This window comes from Apteryx mantelli, chromosome 1, assembly GCF_036417845.1.
Source record: "Apteryx mantelli isolate bAptMan1 chromosome 1, bAptMan1.hap1, whole genome shotgun sequence".
Lineage (NCBI taxonomy): Eukaryota > Metazoa > Chordata > Aves > Apterygiformes > Apterygidae > Apteryx > Apteryx mantelli.
Genome location: NC_089978.1, coordinates 24,855,579 through 24,875,275, shown reverse-complemented (window position 1 = coordinate 24,875,275; position 19,697 = coordinate 24,855,579). Strand labels below are relative to the sequence as shown.

Here is a 19,697-nt window from a genome sequence, read left to right as displayed (position 1 = left end):
AAATATCTCAGTGGATTCTATTGCTTTAAAGAAATTGTAGACATATTTTAATACTTTGAGATTAATATCATCAATTTACATAACTCTTCTGCACATCACTTAAGCCAATAACAGGAGGCCGGCCAAATAGTTTCCTTGGTTTCTTCATAGCAAATTTTTAAAAATGCTGTAAAATTATTCAACAAACTTGTCTTTTGGAATGCAGAGACCAACAATTAAATAATTAAAATTATTTGGTCTTTATTTTCTATTAAAATTGCTCTGCTCAGACAAACTCTGTTGCTGCTAAATAACCTTTTGTTAGATACTAGCTAGGTAGCTAGACAGATTAATAGAAAGATTAACTTGTGATGTTCACCCCAGCAAAGAAACATACAAAAATTAAGTAAAACTGGGGCAAAAAGCAATGTTCTGTTCTGTTTTGTTTTGTTTTAAGCTTATTCAGAGCCAGAAAATTCAGAGATGGCAGGCAAAAGTCAGTGGAAGAATAAATGAGAATAAAAATAAAATACAATTAAAAGGAACTTAAAGATTAGTCTTTCTTAAAAGACTATCATTTTTCTCTGAAGAACTTCTTATCCAGTGTCGGCTTACCCCAGAAAAAGCAGCAGATACGTACCATGTTCCAAGCTGGGACTAGCCGTGGCTGACCGGGTGTTTCAGTAGTTATTCGTTGGCTGGGCAGCCCATAGTTGTTCAGTGGATACAGCAGAGGAGAGTTTTGTCCAAGAATATCGATCAGCCTCCCCAGCCTCATTGCTACCACACTGGAGTTGTTCTTTCTGATTTCATTTTTGCTGAAATTTGGAGCGTGTCAGATCAGGCACACAGAGGGGCAGCTGCAACAGGATTTGCCGTGGGACTCTGAGGGCAGCAAGGCTGGTCTCCTGCCTAAAACCCATGAGCCTTAAGTGTCTCCATGCCTGGAACCTGCTTGACATTAATGTTTCTTGACTCAAATCTCTTCAGCAGATTTATGTTTATCTTGAAGTAGTCTGGCAGAGATTGCCAAGAAAAGGACATGAGATACTGATATTGTTCAGTGTAACCACTGGCTTCCTCAACCTGTGTCATTTGGGGGCAGTTTCTCTTTCTGGCCATTTCCACATCAGCAGTTCAAGAAATATCTCCACCATGCTGTGACCAAGGTTTGACTGATCAGCCCTTCAGAAACTGCCAACAGATGCAACACTGACATTTTATCCTGAGTGTTTCAACTCTCCCAACTCTACTGCTTCTCTCTCTCCTTGAACTATCAGTTACATTTAGCCTCAAACTGAGTATTGAATTAATAACTTACAACCTTGCCATCATGTCAGTCTGGAGAGTTTGGGCCCTTATTTTGTGTGTGTGTGTGTGTGTGTGTATGGTTTTGAGACAGAAAAAGAGAAACACACCAGTATTGCAGAGATATCTACAAAAACAGTCATTGGAAAACCTGGTACTTGTTTCTCCTCCCCAAGCTATAGTGTCAGGATATGAATTCTTCTCAGTGATAAAGCCACCTGAAATTATTTCTGCCCCCACTTCCAACTTCCTCTCACTTGTTCCCACTCTCTTCATTGTGCCAGCAAGACCATGGGTAGCTGTGAGATAGACCGAATTGGGAATGAAGGGGTTGATGCTGGAACCTGAAGACAAAAATGGGCAGCAGGGACCAGGGTATTGCTGCCAGAGACCTCATCTCAAGAAACCACAGAGTTTGTTACGCTCTGGTGTGGATCCATTGTCTTTAGTGAAATTGCTACTGATTTGACACAGAATGATAAGAAAAGAATATTACCTCCTTTCAGGGCTAGGCTACAATGTAAAGGTGGGGTCATGTAAATTACTTTCTACAGAAATAGCTCTCCAGCACTGCAGAGGGAGGAAGAGTGTGTCATGGATCACAGCGAGGTAAAAATTAGATGTTTGCCTTGAAACCTCTGCAGAGATATAAAAAATCTGAAGCTACCATCATGAAAGTTCATAGCCAGACTCCCACCAGCTTCAGTGAAAGAGGAAACAGGCCATGTGTGCATAGTAGTCTAATTGCATTTCTGCATTGTTTATGTCAGTGTATTAATAAAGGATTGAAAGGCAGAATCATTAGGATATGCTTGGATAGATTATCAGGGGAAACTAGGTTTGGAACATCAGTGAGGTATGTAAAATTAACAAGTAAAGAACAAATGTTAATTGTACTTAATTAGAAATGTACTGAACCACCCAAATTTAATTGTGGATGTCTGCAAACATTGATACCCATTAGTTTGTCTACAGTGACTGTTTTGTTCCCCATGCCACCTTCTATTTTTGGGAAGGGGAAGTCTTAGTCCTTAGAGCTGGTAAAAGTAGGTCAGATGCCATTAATAAACAGGTAGTTCAGAAATGCCTTTGTTTAATTTGACATGTGGCCAGATGCTCAGCTCTAAATTCACATTGGCTGAAGACATTGGCTGGTGGCCTTTGTGCCTTCCATTCTCTATTATAAGAAAATCCTTTTACAGTGATCTGGTAATGTAAAGGTACTTAACATGGGTATATATATATATAAAATATCTAGTTATTCCCTTATTGTGTTGAGGTTGTGGAGATAGATTAGTGTAACTAAGAATCAGGCCCTGTACTTTTCACATGTCTTTCTAAAAGTGCGGAGGAACACACACATGATTGTACTTTGTGGCAGTGTGGACTGCAAAGAATTTGAAGCCAAAAGAAAGAGGGAAGACTGAAATAGCTTCTGAGCTACCTCAGACTGAACAAACGATTTGCTGAAACTTTTCATCCTACACTGTAGCCCTCCACTATGAGCCAAAAGTCAATGCTTGTTCGTGAACACCTTCTATCACCTGAAAACAGCTAAAACTCAAGAAGTAGGAGGACGATACCCTTGTCCTCAGTCAGCATGTTGCAAAAGACCATTTTTAATATTTTACTTACATATGGATCAGGCCTGACATATTTGTAAAGCTTGTTTAGCCATGTGTATATCACACTATACACCTAGTACAGTTTGCCACAGTCTGTCCTCAGGGTAATGTAGTGAATGCACCAATGAATCTACTGTGCTTGTTGTAAATGTTTTCAAAGGTTTTGTTATGGCTCTTAGATGAAGCAAAAGTTGAAGTATTCAGATTTCAGTATTGCTAGTTTTCAGATCACTGTAAATCAAAATTTTCCAAATCTAGTAGAAAATGTTTTAGCAGAAAATGCATTATGTTTTCCAAGTAATTTTTCAAATTAGTCATTGGTCAAATCTAAAACATAAGGAATACAGTAACATCCAGAAGGCAGGGTTGCTCTACTTAATATCACATTTTTAACCTTCACTTTCCTATCTTTTTTTCATTTGTTTTCCCTCATAATCATTTTTTTCTCCCTAGTTTCTTTTTCTTTAGTTCTCTTTGCAGGCTGGTCTCTTGGCTTTATTAGGGACAGTCTGGCACCCATTCTTAAGGAAGAACATACAGGGACATCCAGACCATTGGATGTGATCGCTTGGGCTTTTACTCACTTTAGTCCAACACACACAAAATTGAGTGCATGATGTGCAGTATGTAGGGACAGTACATCGGCACTGAATGGTGTTGTGAGCGAGTCCCTGCATACTGGAAGGGAACAACAGAGCCAGTGGGACGTCTTGGCGTGCAGCCAGAAACCTGCCCCTGCACTAGCTGGGCAGGGCACTGACAGCCGTGTTTTTGGCCGAGGAAGACGAAGGATCAAACTGCGTGTGTGCTTAGGAGTGATTATGAATGGAGGACTATTACTGGACTGAGTACTCCTTTTATAAAAATATACAAACTTTAGTTAGCATCCTTTTTCCTTTTACGTCTATGCCTTTAAAGAGTCCTTTGCAGAAGGCTTTGAACAGATATGAGGTAAGATCTTGCTCAGAAAAAAAAAGTCAGTTAAAAAATAGGAAACAGGTTAGGAGGGAACAGACAGTTCTTGCAGTATAGGGAGGCCACCAGTAAAATTCTTCAGTAGTTGGTGCTGGGATCTGTCCTTGTCAACATGTTCAGAAATAACCTGGAAAACATGGTAAGGAGGTGACAGAGTTTACTGATGATACTAAGTTAATCAAATTTGTTGGGTTGAGGGCTCATTGCAAAGAAATGCAGAATTGTACGAATCTGAATATCTGGGTGATAAAGCGACAGATGAAATTCACTGAAAATAAATGTACATGATCTACATAGGAAAAAGCAATCTGAATTTCACATGTAAAATGATAGGCAGGTGGCTGACCATTACTACTACAGAGGGAGATCTGAGAGTTGCCACACACAGTTCTGTGAAAGCAGTCACCATCAGGAGCAGCTCAAAAAGCAAATCAAGTGTTAGGAATTATCAGGAAAGAAATAAAGAGCAAAACTGAGAACATCGTGATAACTCTATATAAATCTATATATCTATATACTCTATATAAATTATCCACATCTTTTATACTGTGAGCATTTCTGATCCTTTCATCTCAAAGGATGCGGCAGAACAGGGATGCAGCACACACACAGTTTGATCCTTTGCCTTCCTTGGCCAAAACAGACTCTGAGAAAAGTCAACAGGAAGGATCAAAGGAATTTCTGGGAATGAGAGGAATGTGCAAGGAATGAGAAGGAGGGAGGTCAGGACTCTGCAGCCTGAAAAAGAGGTGCTTAGGGGATATGCAATAGGGATCTACAGACTCATGAGGGGCATAGATGTCTGAATATTAGTTGTATAAGCCTTTTCCGGTTCAAGAAGGGTAGGAGCCATTAAATGAAGCTAGGAGGAGCCTGATTTAGAATGAAATAAGGAGATGGCTCTCCATACAGTGGGTAGCAGGTCTGTGAGACTCCTTGCCAAATGATTTTGTGGATTCAAAAAGTCTTCACAGCTTCAAAGGGAGATCAGACAAGTTCAGGAGAAATCCACTGGGAGTTACTTTACATGTAAAAACGGCCTCTGTTGCAGGAAGGTCTTGAGCTGATAATAATTGGTGACTGGGGCAGTGTTAGGAGGAAGTATCTGAAGTTAGTGCTGCTCTTACTCATCACTAACCATCTGCTTATGGCCATTGTTGAGACAGGATACTGGGTAGATGGATCCCTGGTCTTATGTCTATGTCTGTCACTATTTTCCCTTTACTTCCTGTTTTCCCTCTAGTTGACTCCCCTCTCTCCTTAAAAATGTTTCCCTCCATTCTTTCTCATCCCTTCCTTGTTTTCTGCCTGCACTTTCAGTCCATGGCCCCAGTCAACCCAGAAGTGCTCTCAGACCCCTGTTACAGTGTTGCTGAAGATGGACCATCTTAAAAAAACACAACCTCAGTGCAGCAATAGCTCTTTCATCTCCTCTGCTGATCACTGGAAAATGAAATGGATGTTAGTTGTGCTTCCAACTTCTCAGCAAAATGGGGAGAAACTGCTCCTTTACAGACCCCAAAGGATCCAGTCAGGACAGCAAAGAAAAGGCAGGGAATTTCAGCATTATGAGAATGAAGGCTTTGTGGAGACCTGACTCGTGGAAGACTGTAGATATGAGGTTATGCCTCGAAGTGGAGTGAGCTGTTTGGACTGATCTGTGTAGGGAAAATAGCTTGCACCTGTAGGGTCTGAATGATATCTTGGACTTTATATATAGGGATAGTATTTGCAAACAGGAAAAATAGATGGTAAGAGTGGCCATTGTATGTAGAGATTTCCTGGTCTTTCTCTTTAAGCTTCTGACTGATCTATCAAATCAGAACACATCTTCTTTCTTTCTGTACTACACAGACTATTAAAACCAAACACTTTTTTCCCAGCAAGAAGTTCCAGGTGCTTATGGTAACTTCATGCTTTGAGCCATAATTCTGTAGTTCCAGCCAATATTCAGCTTTACTGTGGAGAAAGACACAGTTGGTATTCTCTGAGAGAGAAAGTGAAGGCTGAGTCACACTGACTATACAAGAGATTAGAGTGGTTGCAATCTAGCAAAGGAGGGAAAGGAGGCAGACAAGAAGGAAGGAAGGAAGCGTTGGCTGAAATATGATCAGGTGCTGCATCTATGAAGACTGCTGTACAGTGTGTAGCAGGAAACAGAAGGTCAAGAAGCAAAATATAATTATCTGATAACAAACTCAAGGTGAGAAAAAATTAAGTCACCTCAAGATGTGCAAAAAAATGAAAAATTACTTTCAAATGTTACCATGTTCTCTAATGGTCCAGTGGCCTCAAGAACTGGCAAAGTGATTGGAAGCACAATGCTTTTTTTCAGCAGACTGATGCCCATGTCATCTTCATATTCTGTTGTGGATAGCTGGTATTGTGCCCAGGTGTACAGATTGAGGAGTGGGTTTTTCTGTGAAAATGCTAGCATGGGCTGATGAAGGTGTGAAAGGTGTGATAGGTAAGAATGCTCTTGATCTTTCTGCTTTTTCTGAGATAATTCAGGTCAATCAGCCTTCTGTGGTAGCATACTGGTGTAGTTCAGGACAAGCCACCATGTTTGGAAAGGATGACTGTGAAAGGGAAGTATCATGCAGTTATTTGGCTGCACACAGTTAATGGCAGGAAAGGCGGTATGCAGCTGGCAAACTCTTCCTTTTTCTGTAGAGCCATGGCCATATGCAACAAAGCCATGAATGTCATATATCCTACCACTCTTAATGATGTAGTACCAAAGATACTCATCAGAAGGAAGACCATCCAGGACAACTGGGATTTTCCCTGGAGAATGTACTTTCCCTCTGAATATCCCTCTCAACAGAGACATAGAATGTCCTACAAAACAGAAAACAACTCGATCCTCACTTTGCATCACTGCATCTCACTGCATCTGTGCAGTGCACTAGGGGTCCAACCCAGCCTAATGCACAGACATCACCAAGAAATCTTCCAGCTACCCTGCAGCTCATCAGTGAATAATTTCTCAGCATGGCTAATAATATTCTTGGCCACAAGTCTGCCCCTGCTCTGGGGACTGAGAGTGGGGAGTAGGGGCAGAGAGGTCCGGCCTTCTGGGAGTCATGAGATGTCCAAGATGACATGGATTGGTGATGTCCCATCTGTTCTTGGTGGGCAAGTGTTGACACTGCCATGGGCACCAGTAGGGACCAGTGACAGTGACAGCAGAGAGGTGAAGAGACTTGAGCCACTCACCAGGACTTTTTGTCTGGCCCTCATTGTTAACCTCCAAACTTATCATAAATAAACAAACCATGACATATGATACAAAAGCTATCCAGCTCCTACCATTTATAGAAAAATTCCTCCAAGCCCATCAATCTGCATAATTCATATGTATGTGCACATTGGGGAAGATACCTGGGATGAACTCCCAGTTCAGCTGGAGCTAACTGAAGTTTTGCCACTGAATGCAGTGGGACCAGGATTTCAACCTCTAACTGCTTATTTTTGACCTACAGCAGGAATGCTTGGACAATAGCTCTTTAATAGACAAGCACACTATAATGTTACAGCCAAAGGTAGTGAAGCATGCTGGCTGAATTCCCATACAAGTTCTCCCCCTCCCCCGTAAAGCACGTTTCACAACCTGTGCATACTCCTTGTTACTATTTTGCCTCTCTGTTTCCGGCCTCAAAGTGATTTAGTATTTCTTAGGACACGTGGCTACTCCAGCCCTGTGCTACCAATCACATAGCAGGGAACACCAACATGCAGAGAAGTCAAGACCTGTGTCATTCAGATTTTTTGATAACCTCCAAGTGGAAAATGGTTCCTATATATTCTTTACAATTCCAGGTTTTTCCAGAGTTCCTGTCTTAAAATTAGTGTCGTCATTACCTTGTCATTATCTTGAGAGATGTGAGTCAGCCCAACTTCAATTCATAATACTGTTGCCCCAATGTTGCTAGAAATTGCTTGCTGTCTTAAAACATGGTATATACTGAGAAAGAAGTTATGCCTGTTTATCAATCAGTCTCACAAATGATCACCCTCAGTGGCAAGATGGCTTTTGCTTGCTCCTAGTGCCAGTACCATCTCCAAATTTTATCTCAATTAACTAGAGTGTGACCAAGACTGCCAGTGGCTTTGCCAAGAGGCATACTTGAGAACTGAATGAGATTTTTCATGAAGGAAAGACTGTAGAGGCCTCTGACATCACGTTAAAGGACTGGGAGAGAGGAACTGAAGAGATGAGAAGACAGAAGATGGTGAATGTTTTTCCAAGTGATACAGGGATCTAGTCTTTTACACTGATATTGATCACTGCATTACCTGAACTACAACTTGTAGAACTGTCTCCAGGATGGGGAAAGATGTGTCTGGAAACAAGCTGGGTCTGGAGCTTTCATCTAGGACATACAGAAACCACGAATAACTAGACAAATCCTTTACCTCAACCTCTACACTCCAGTATAAACCACTGGGGTGATAACAGAACCATTTTTATCTTAAGATCGGTAGTTTCAAAGGCAGGACTTTAGCTTGAAGCTGGTTTGAAGTTTGACTCCAGTTAAATATATCAAGATGACATGAAGTACACTCTTACCCTGGAAACTTTTGCCCATCAATAGTTATAAATATACCACACTATTGTGCTTGGCATGCTGTATGCTAATAGAGGTGAGAGCTCTGAAACTCGTTAGGAAAGGGAGCGGGCTGCGGAGTGGAGTGAGGACAGCGTGAAGCTAGGGTTGATAACCATGGCCTTGTCCAGAATAGGCCATGGGATTTTTCTTATCTCACTTTGGCAGGAGGTGCTGTTAGCTTCCTGTGCGAAATCAGGAGCATATGCTGCTTTCCTCTTGTTGTTTGGCTTCCTCCGCTACACAAGACGGTTCCCAGCACTGTGATTATCTTTGCATCTTCAAACATGGCACACTCTGCTTCCTCAAGAGCTTGATGTATTCTTAAGAATCAGGCTGGCTCCCCTCCCCCAAATGACTTCTCAAGGGCTGGTGCGTGTGCCAGCACCACAAAGCAGAGTCTGTTTTTAAAGCTGGACTTCTGGTTACATAAAAGTCCGGCCCTTTCAAAGAAGTGTAAATTCTTAAAGCGAAAAGCGGTGAGTAGGTCTGCTGATGGTCTCGAGTCAGCCCTTTAGAGAGCAAGGAGTTTCTCCTGCCCTGCATGCAGCCTCGCAGCATGTGCTCCGAGCTTCCTGCAGCTCTGGAGTGTCAGCTTAGCAGCTCTGACCCCTCCTTCCCCCCTTTCCAAGGCTTCTTTTGAAATCCACAGGAGAATTGATGGCTTCTGTTTTTCCAAATGAATAGCCTATTTCTCAAGCTCTTGACACAAAAGACTCAAGCGTGCCTCTGTATGTGTGCTTGCCTCTGTGCATGTGTGTGTGCACGCATGCACACAGACAAATGCATGTGCAAGCACACACACAGGCACATGGAAAAATCTACTTAGAGGATGAGAAACCCGAGTTTAAGGGGAACTCTCTACAGGGAAGGGTAGAGGTGAAGAGGTTGCCTGGAGACTCAGGTTCCCAGATCTGCCATACCCTTCTCATGGCAGACAGCTGGCAAATTATTTCAGGAAAGATCCTGAACTGATGGATACCAATGAGATTTTCTTCCTTGACATTAATTGGGCCAAGATTTTGCTAATAATATCTCTGTGCATCTCTCCCTGTCTGTAAAATAATGGTGAAGAGACTTTCTTTATTTCACCTTTTCACGCTGTTAGCTCTTTGGAGAAGGAAGAGCTTATATATGTGTTTGTACAGTGCTGAGGGTAGCACAATTCTGATTCTTACCACCAGAAAGGGAAGGATCCTTAAATCATGATCACTCTGATTCTTCTAGCACTAGAATTAGTCAGTGACATCAATTACACTGATCTGAGATTGCATAATATGTATAAATATACATATGTATACACACACACACACACACACACACAGAGAGTATTTATTATATAGGATCTCTGCATGTGCAGAGCTGGAACCACAAAGTAGGAGTATGAAAGGATCTGCAGGAAAACAGGTGTAAGGACTGCTTAGCAATGTACTGGCAGAATCTTGGCTTGTTTATCAACCTCTGTACACACTGTGTGCTTTTTCTCTAACCTAGCAGTAACCCTGCTGTACATGTTCCTGAATATGCAAAGCAATGAGACTCATCCCAACAACAAAATATTTCAGGAATTCATGAACTCCAGAGGTATCTGGAGTAAGATTCAGATACTCAAAATTCAGTGGGATTTCCCTTCAAGCACAAACACAGGCAGTGCTTGTTACGCATAGTATACCCTTGGTATTTTATTGAGTGAATAATTTGAAGGAACTTGTAAATTCTTTAGAAGCCATAAAAATGTGTAGCTGATGTTATCTGAGGACATATACAATGAAACTTCAACTGAACTAACTGGAAGATGGTTGTGTATTTTAGTCCCAGCCAGAGCAAATTTTTATACTTCTTTTCTACTTCTTTCCAAGCATCTGTGCTTAACACAAACATTTGGTTTGTTGACTGCATCTAAGTTCAGCAGAATCTTTTCTTTTTCTGTTACAAAATGCCTGTTGTTAAGAGCTGAAGTCAGATTAGGAGACATGATTTTTTATTACTCCCATTTGTCCCTTGCCCATCTCTAACCAATGCATCTGGCTTAAGCAATGGCTTCATGTGGCACTGCTGAAAGCTGCAAGAGGCAGAATGACTAGGTACTCCTCTAACTAACCAGCTCGGGAGACTGAAGATGGCTCTTATTCTGTCCTTAAGCTATGTTTGTGTATCTGAGTTGAAGGTGAGGAGAGAAAACATCTTGTTATGTATCCAAAGGGATGAGTCAGAGTCTTGTTCTAGGCTTACCCTGGCAGCCGTGCTTCAGCTGATCCATAAGTGTTTGCTGATCAAGCAGACTGTGGAGCTGAGGGGGCACAGTATGATGGTAGTCACATCTCTCACTGTGTACCACCAGTTATAGAAGCTGTTTGATAATGTATTCTCAGCTTGACCTTGATTCCTATTTTTTTTTATTAAAACCAGGGACAACAGCTATTAAGTGTATTTGATTTTCTACTATAATGGCATTAGCACTGTAATTGGCAGTTTGAAGATAACATGGTATGTGAAGTTAGTAGAGTTCACATATGTGCCTCCAGGGCTAATATTTCATCTAGTATTTTACATGTGTTTTTGTTGTTATTGTGATGTTATTGTAATTATGATGATGGTTTGTATTATGGTATTAAGAGGTAATCAGCACCCCATTGTACTAGGCATTAGCAAACATGTAACACTGTCCTCACCCCTAAGACGTTGCAACCTAAATTTATATACTCCTTTTCAAGGACCTACAAGGAAGAATATAATAATAACTAAACCTACAGGTCACAGAGCTGAAAGAAATGAGATTGGAGATGCCTATCAGAGATGCATAAGTGGTTTCTGAATATGCGTTATACCTTCTCCTGGTCCTTTACTAGTATGTGTTTCTTAGTAAGGACATTTATAGCAAAGAGGACAAATTTCCAACATTGTAACAAAGAAGCATAAATTCATTCTGTAAGGAAAAATAATATTTTCATCTGTCTGAAAGGATGAAAATAAAAAAATGACTTCTTAGTACAGATGAAATGAGATTCTAGAGTCTCCATCTTTCTGTACAGAGATTGCTCCAATACCCAGTTACACAGATGTGTCTTTGGTACTGCCTATTTGTGTGCATCTGATACCGGCATCATAAACTGAGTTCTGAAATCTGCTATGGCATGGAAAAGTTATTGGTTTACTTATGTTGACATTTCTTCTGAGCTCTGGTCTTGTTACAAAGCAAGACTTTTTAAAGCATTAAATGTGCAAAATAAATGGGATCTACCTCTCTAAATAATTTTTAATCTTTTTTTTTCCATCTGAATGGATCAGCTATCTTCATACAGCTGTCTTTCACCACTCTGACCACAACAGCCCTTTCTTAGAAGCTGGCTTTTAAATCAGTGTCTGGAATCTGTGAAATAAATGGTTGTGTAGTTAGGGCTTTCTTGCCATGCTGTTGCTCCCTGTCCTCTCTCTGTGCATGAATGACCACGGCTTGCTTCTGGTTTGGGGCTTTTTTAGCTCACTGAGTCTCTCAATACCCATTAGGAAATTTGGGCAGATGATTATATATCTATGCTAGTGATTACAGCCCAAGTTAGTTTACATACCATCATTTCTTTAAGCTGTAATATCAGCTAACACACTGGTCAGTTTGATGCAATGCTGCACAACTAAAAGCAATCACATAAAGCTAGTGTACCACAGATACTATAAGCAATGCAGAGTTTAAGCAAACTGCACAGTTAGCTGAAGGGAAATGAACCTCATTCTTTGGTCATGATTGCATGTTATCCAGTCATCAGGCTTTAAAGGTCATTTCTCCAAACAACTGATGTATATATATATATATATATATATATGTCAGAACAACTTGATTATGGATACTACAGTTGTTATCTTTAAAATCCATGGTAGATCAAAGGAACATACTGTATTTGAAAGAACTTGACCCTGATGAAGGGTTAAGTTCTACTATTCAAGCTGGAATTGAAAAAGCAATAACTAGATTTTGGATAAAAAAACAAAACTAGATGTCCTGAAAGAACAATAGGGATGGACAGAATTTAAGAAGCATTCCAACGTGCTTATTTCCATGTGTACCAAATTAGGCTTTGGGAAACAAATTAGCTCTACCATGACCACACCTGAATGTTCTGATTATAAGCCAATTTGTTGTGTAAGGCAAAAAGGTTTTTTTTCCTGAGATTTCCATTCATTAGCATGTCTTTGTTTTTTTCAGATAAAGTGAACATTTGAATCCCTTTGGCAGTTAGGGATAGTTTTGTTTAATTTTGTTTTGATAATTTGAAAGATTCTGCATATTTTTTATTATGCATCTTGCAGTCATTGAATCACAGTATTGATAATTTGCTATTTTGTAATCTGAACTAAAGAAAACAATCAGAAATGAGAACTTGCATCATTTTTCATGGTAACAGAAAGAACAAAAAGAATAATGAAATTGCATCCAATACATTATGGAATAGAACTTGAAACAAATATAAGTTATCTTGAATTTTAAGGCTGAAAATAATGGGAACTCATATTTAAAGCCAAGCCTGAATTATCATAATAGCTGAAAACTTAGGAGCATTGGAAATGGGACATTGGTCTCACATAGTCCTATAATTAGGTTCAGATTATAAATTTTAAGCTGACTGTAAATTTAACCTATGGTGGCTTAAATGTTAACACTGACTCCAGAGAAATATTTGCGGGGGGGGACTGTGGAAGTGGATATGATTTTCAGGCTCCAAACCTCAAGATTTTATGAAATGTAAATATAATTGCCTGGTGATCGCAGCACCTGCAGTTCTCCTGGATGATATCATTGGCTCCAGAAGAATTGTTTTGGCTTATGTATTGAATATTTCAGTTTATCACCAAATCCATAAAGACTCACCTAATTTTTGTTGTCTTCAGGAATGGCTTTTGCTCTTATACTGAAGGATCTTTCATCTTGAAAGCTGGCAGCAGCATAGGAAACAGAATCCAGAGCATCACCGAGCGAACAGCAGTAATTGAGGGCAAAAATAAGGTATGATTACTGGGAGAAAATAACCCTTTTGTGTGAAAGCACCAGCTGAAAAGATACTTCAAGATGCTATTGAGGTAACAATGAAAAAGCCAGTATTGTTATATTGTTTGCATTTTAAGATCTGCATGCATGCAGATAACTTCTGCACATGCAAAGACAGAGTTTGGTATTTATCTACTGAGATGTAGAGATGTATGTATTTCTGCATGCAGTCATATAAAGGTAAGTGACGTGACAGAAGAGTGTGTTGGTGGGATTCAGCATACGTGGTTACTTAGAGCTGGTTTGTAGTATCTTGGGGCAACTTAGGAACACAGGCGAAGAGTTCCAGGCCATCTTGTCTTCATTTTGTGCCATTGCACAATTTCCCGTTGTTTTTCCTATGAGAATAAAACAATTTGCTCTTATTAGAGAGTTTATTCACAGATGTACTCCGAGATTACTAGATGACCAGATCTTCTTTTACAATAAAAAATTTAAAGGGACAAATTAATCTGGATTGTAGATGGAAAGTTTCTAAGAGTGATCTCAGTCAGAGACTGCATGGTGGGATTCATCCCATCTTCATTAACTGTCTAAATGTTAGGTGTCTAGTCTGAGTCAAACATCAGAACTACCTTTATGGGTCATAGGGACATGCAGGTACTGCTGAAGGATGACAGACCCTATCCTGTGCTATTGTCTAATATGGGAGAGAGAGACAGTGAAATTAGCTTGCCAAGAGCTTTGGGGGATTCTCCATCAGTTGAAATCTTTAAATCAAGATGTTTTCCTAAAGGATGCCCTTGATCAACTCCACTTTACTGGATTCAGCATCAGAATGAGTTGTTGTGTTTGGGTAACCTGTGCCATGCAGGAGCTCTGTCTGAGATGCACCATGGTTTGCCACTATCACAGCATCTGGTTTCAGTCTAGTTTGATTCATGGCAGTAATGACTAATGTGATTATAGAGCTGAAAGCCTATCTTATTCTAGACCTGTAATTTCCTAGCATCCTGAAGTGCTTCTTATAATTCTAGGTGAAGGACAAGGGGGATCTAGGTCTCCCTTTTCTTGATGGCTGCCTTCAGTTTTCTGCAGGTGAAAATGGATTGTAATTACTCTCATGTTAGGTTCCTTTCACACCCCACAGCATAAACAGGGCTTTGAATGCAGCCAAGAATCAGGCCTGAGACTGCATTTTCTCTTGCTATTGTATTTTTTAGACTTTACTACAGGTGTCCATTGCACTGTTCCAGTGCATGGGAATGGGGTGGTTCTCTGTGAGGCATTTGCTCTGTTTAGCTGGCCACCTCTACATGGTTGAAGATGAAGGCAAAAATGGGAGCAAAGCACTTCCTAGGGGAGACTGTCATAGGAAAGCACATGAAAAATGAGATGTAAGGAGGGATCTGAAGAAGGAAAGGAAAATCATTTGAGGCACAGGACGACAGATGTTATGCCAAAGGAGGAATGATGAACAAAAGGCAATGAGAACCAGTTATTTTCCAGAAGGCATCTAGCCATGCTACGAATGAAGTCCTAACTGCTCACACGGTGCAGAAGGAGCTGTCTAATGACCAGACCTCATTCTCCTCGTATGCCATGCACTTTGGAGACTGCAGAAGAGGAGTGGCTGAAATGTCAGGCCAACTTCCAGGCAACAGCAAACAAGTTCCTCCCTGGAGGAAGATGCTAGTAATGGGTCTTTGCTGCAGAACTGCAGGTTTTGTTTGAAGTCTTTGGCAAGCAATTGTTTTTTAAAATATATCCAAAAATGAATCAAGGGATGGTCCCTGCGTATGTAACATGGAAAGTTTTGCAATGAAATTCGGTGGTTCTCCTTTGTATTCCTTGTCTTCATGCTGTTTAGTTCATCTCAGAAAGGTCTACCCTGCTTTACCCATACTGGTCTTTATAGGGAAGAGGGGGGTAGTCAAATATTCTTTTTGCCCAGCTTTTTCACATTTTTTTGGTGGCAATGCTGTTAGGAAAAAAGTGGCTTGCAGATAAAGCCTTCTGCCTGGCTTTCAATTCACATGCCATCCTTGCTGAAAATGTGCAGGTTACCTGTAGTTATCAAGCTCTTCATTCAGTGCAAATTCTTTTTGCTTCTGAGAATTGTTTTGTTAAGGTTTCTTCTGTTCTGCTGCTATTCCATAGCTCTTTGAGCACAGCTAGATTGCTAGTGTAAGTAGAAAATGCTCTCTAAGTATGGGTTTCTGGCCAAACTGTGAGTTGCATGATTTGTGTGCACACAGCTGCTCTATAGTTTCCAGGATTTTTTTTTTTTCCCCATGGAAGTCTATAGCTTTTCACTCCTTGAAGTCCAACAGTCTTTCTTGGTCTCCCAGAGCAAACTCAAAGGGACACAGTTCAGACAAAATTCTTCCTCATTGGCTGGGATATTGTAAGAATGTCAATAGCACTGAGCTCACTGAATGCAGCATGTCATCACAACTGTCTGATTCTGATGAACTGCTACTGTGAGCAGTTCGGCTGCCACAAACAGCTATAAACAGCTCTCTGAGGCACTTCCACATCAATGGAGTCCTGCTATCAAAACAGAGTGTCTACCCATTTCCACATCCAAGCATAGCAAGCATGGTAAAAAAGAGTCTTAAAGCTCAATGGAAACAGCAAAGTAGTAGACAAAGCAGTAGGAAATGGATGAAGAGACTCAGTTACACATTTGGGTTAGACTAAAAGGGGAAATGGAGGTGACCAGAGGATGAGATTATTGTAAGCGATGAACAAGGAATGGTCAAAAGGTTTCCTTTAGCAACCAAGGTAGCCATTTTCACCTTGCTTACAGACATCATGCCAATTTCATTCGTTTCCAGTATGTTCAACATCAACAAACACTTCTGGTTTGGCCTTTCACTTTGGTAGGTTGAGTGATTGTTTGTCTGTTACAGAGGTAGTCACAAGTATATTTTTAAAATTATGAAAACCTCAGATCCTGTGTCTCTATGGTTAAAGTAATGCAGGAAGCCTGTGCTACACTATTCTTCAGAGAGAAGACAGAGAGAAATCGTGACAACAGCAGTGTATTAGTAACATTTCCTTTGAAACCTCTCTAAACGGACATTGAGAAACCTGAGTGGTATAATGGAAGAAGTTTGTGACATAAGACATAATACTAATCATAAGACAACTCTTCAAGTGATTCGATTCCCACACCCAGAGTTTCATTCTAATTTTGTTGGACATTTTCAGTGACTTCCTACAAAGTTGCACTATTCTTAGGCTGCTAAGAGCCATCAGTTCACAGTGTTTCCAGATAAAATCAACTGCTATGTATAATTCACAGCCAATACTGATTATTGTTCTTGGAGTGATCAGGGTGATTAAAATGTCAGTCTGTGAACAACCTGCAATAACAAGATACAAAGAGCTGGTATATTCATTGGTATCACCGTAGTATATACATGTTCTCTCCTGTGTGTACAGGCCAACTTTGGTTTATCACTAGCTGCAAAAAAAGGAGTTAGTACTCCTCGTACAGACATCCCAGGGACAAAGAACTGCAGGGGCTGGACAGAGACCCTGGGGATGGAGAATTGCATGTAAGAGGGCTAAGAAGGTGAGCTCAGGTGAGAGAGACTAGAAGATGCTGGCTAAGAACAAATGATGATAAACTCAAGAGAAAGGAGATGGTAGACAGGAGGGCTGATGGGTACAGGGAGACGTTGGAGTGGCTCAGAAAAGCTTGGTTTGAGGAAATAACACACTAGAGCCACATTCTTCAGAACCTGAAATGGAACAGCTGGACCCTGAGTGCCCCATTTCTCTGCTGCTAGAAAATATTGGTATTCCACTGAGGGTAGTAGGTACCAGAAAAGCCAGGTCTGTGTCATAGTATGTGCATCCAGGAACAGTGTATAAAGAATATTAATTCATGAAGTTGTGGTTTAGCAAAATGGCTTTATTCACATATTTATTCATCCATATATATACTTATATGACTACATATATGTATATAACTCTGTTCTCCTATATGTGTGTATATATATATGTATCTATATATAGATAGATAGATGGCATTATTTGTCATTGTGTAAGCACCTTATTGACACAAGTTTTTAATGGTCCCATCCCTTGTGAGCGACAAAGCCATTTGACTTCAGAGAAATGGAAAGTAATGTCCCTGTTAGAAGATTCTGCAAAACCAAACCTAGGTTTGCTCTTACACATCTCTGGTTTGGCTGACAATGATGAGTCATCCTGGCATGTGCTGACTGTGGATGGTATTAAAAACTGTGACTGTCCAACATAAATGTGGATTGCAGGGGAATCAGGGGAGTCAATCCATCATGGAACTGACAGATAAGGTGTCACCATGGAGAACAGGATGGGTCCATCTCTCCTGCACCTTATATGTCAAACCCTGAACCTCTGCCTCTGTCCAGTGTCCCATCATTACTAACTGGAGAAAAGGAAGCATCTGTTCTGTCTGTTCTCAGTCTCTAAACATGCCAGTTTTTCTGGCCAATATGTCCATGCTGATTGGCCAGGTAGCACCCAAACCAGAAGAGATAGCTGTTTAGCTCACCCTGCAACAGCATGCATTTTGTTTTTTCTCCTCTGCCCAACAGCTGATTTTCATGCAACACATAAGATCTTATTAGCCTTGAAATGTCTGTCGATTTTGGTTGAAATCAGGCCAGAGGCTCAGAAATTACTGAGGGTGGAGGGAAGGAGAGGACAATGGCAGACAGATAGACAGACAGACAGTGTGATCACATAAGCCTAATTTTCATAGGAAGGCAGGCTAAAGATAGCACTGAGAGTTTAGCTTGCCTCTCTTTCAACACATTGTAACTTCTCTTGGGGCCCTCCTGAGTGCTACTAGAATTGCTGTCAACACTTTTAAACAGATCACTTCAGAGGTGCCAGCTGAGCCTAGTGTTTGGTGAGATTAAAACCAGCAGAATTTGGCACCTGCCTCTGCTGAGCTGTAACTCCCTCCTGCTCCTAAAATCAATGACCTCCCTCAGTGCGTGAGACAGACATGAATCAAACACTGCTTCATTTTGTGCAGGGCACTGAGAAAGTGCAGGGAGTGCATATGGTGGTACTTAGCTGTCTGTATCGTGACATCCTCATGAGTCAGCTGGATGCACTCAATCTCATGGCCTGTTCAAGCAGAACAACATGCGATGCAGTGGGAAAACACAGATCTGTTTGCTGAACAATAGGCTAACTGCCTGAACTGGGGGGAAGAAGGTGCTCTCCTGCGCTTACTGTCCTGCTCTTGGAGATATGTCAGTGAGGGTTTCTTCTCTGGACATGGTGGCGGTTCTGAGGGTGAAGCATGTTGTCCAGATGCTTTGCACTGATGCTCCTTGCCAAGACGTGAGGCATGCTGATCATACAAAGTTTTTGGCACAATCAGAACAATCCAGTGGTGTGTCACAAATATTTCAACATGGGTCTTCCTAATTAATCTCTCCCCTTTAGCCTTAAACAAATCCAGTCTGCATGGCTGCTTGTAAGGCAGTGGGAGAATGTATTTTCATTTGCTTCCTAGTTTTTTAACAAATAGATTTTCTTAAAAGCATAACTAGGAGGGTATCAACAACATTTGGCAGACTTACACTAACCTGCTCAATGCTGAAAGGGCAATATTTTGTCTTTTAAATGTATGGGCTGTTCAAAGAAGTTAGCACAACAATCTCTGAATGGAGCGTGTTTATGCATGTGTCTGTAGAGGCCTTCTAGGGGTAAGGAAAGAGTCATGGTACCAGTCATTTTGTGAAATCTTCCCTTGCTTGGCTGCCATCAGCTGGAGCAGTTAGAGTCCTTTATCTAAGCTATTATGGGAAGAGGGAGTTTCAAGGATACACTCTAGGAAAGATCAGTCCATCCTGCTTCCGGACCACAAAGATTGTTGCCAGTTGCTTTGCGCTCTCTTTTTCCCAGTCTTTTCCTCATCAGCTTCCATTATGGACAACTCTGCAATTTCCTCTTCCATCTCATGGTCTCTGTTTTACACCTCTTTTTTTGCTGGCAGTAGCAGCAGCAATACATGATTCACTTCCCTAGCCTCTCGCTCTGAAATGAGCCCTTAGCACAGTGCTTCAGGTGAGGTGGGTACAGAAAGGAGGAAGAAAGGATCAGAAATTTGGTGGTAAATAGGGTTTGTAGATGGATGAGTATGTTCAAGAAGTCAAGCAGGCCTGGAAGGATTTGCTGTGTTCTGTCTGCTTATGGTAACTT

At 40.9% G+C, this 19,697-nt stretch overlaps 1 protein-coding gene across 1 annotated transcript in view; it reads left to right on the top strand.

Moving 5' to 3' along the window:
- Positions 1 to 19,697, top strand: part of FLT1 (fms related receptor tyrosine kinase 1) — a 114,530-nt gene that overhangs the window by 42,573 nt on the left and 52,260 nt on the right. The window contains exon 11 of the mRNA XM_067290798.1: positions 13,382 to 13,496. Coding sequence (XP_067146899.1) covers positions 13,382 to 13,496 — 115 coding nt within the window. The remainder of the gene's footprint in view (positions 1 to 13,381; positions 13,497 to 19,697) is intronic.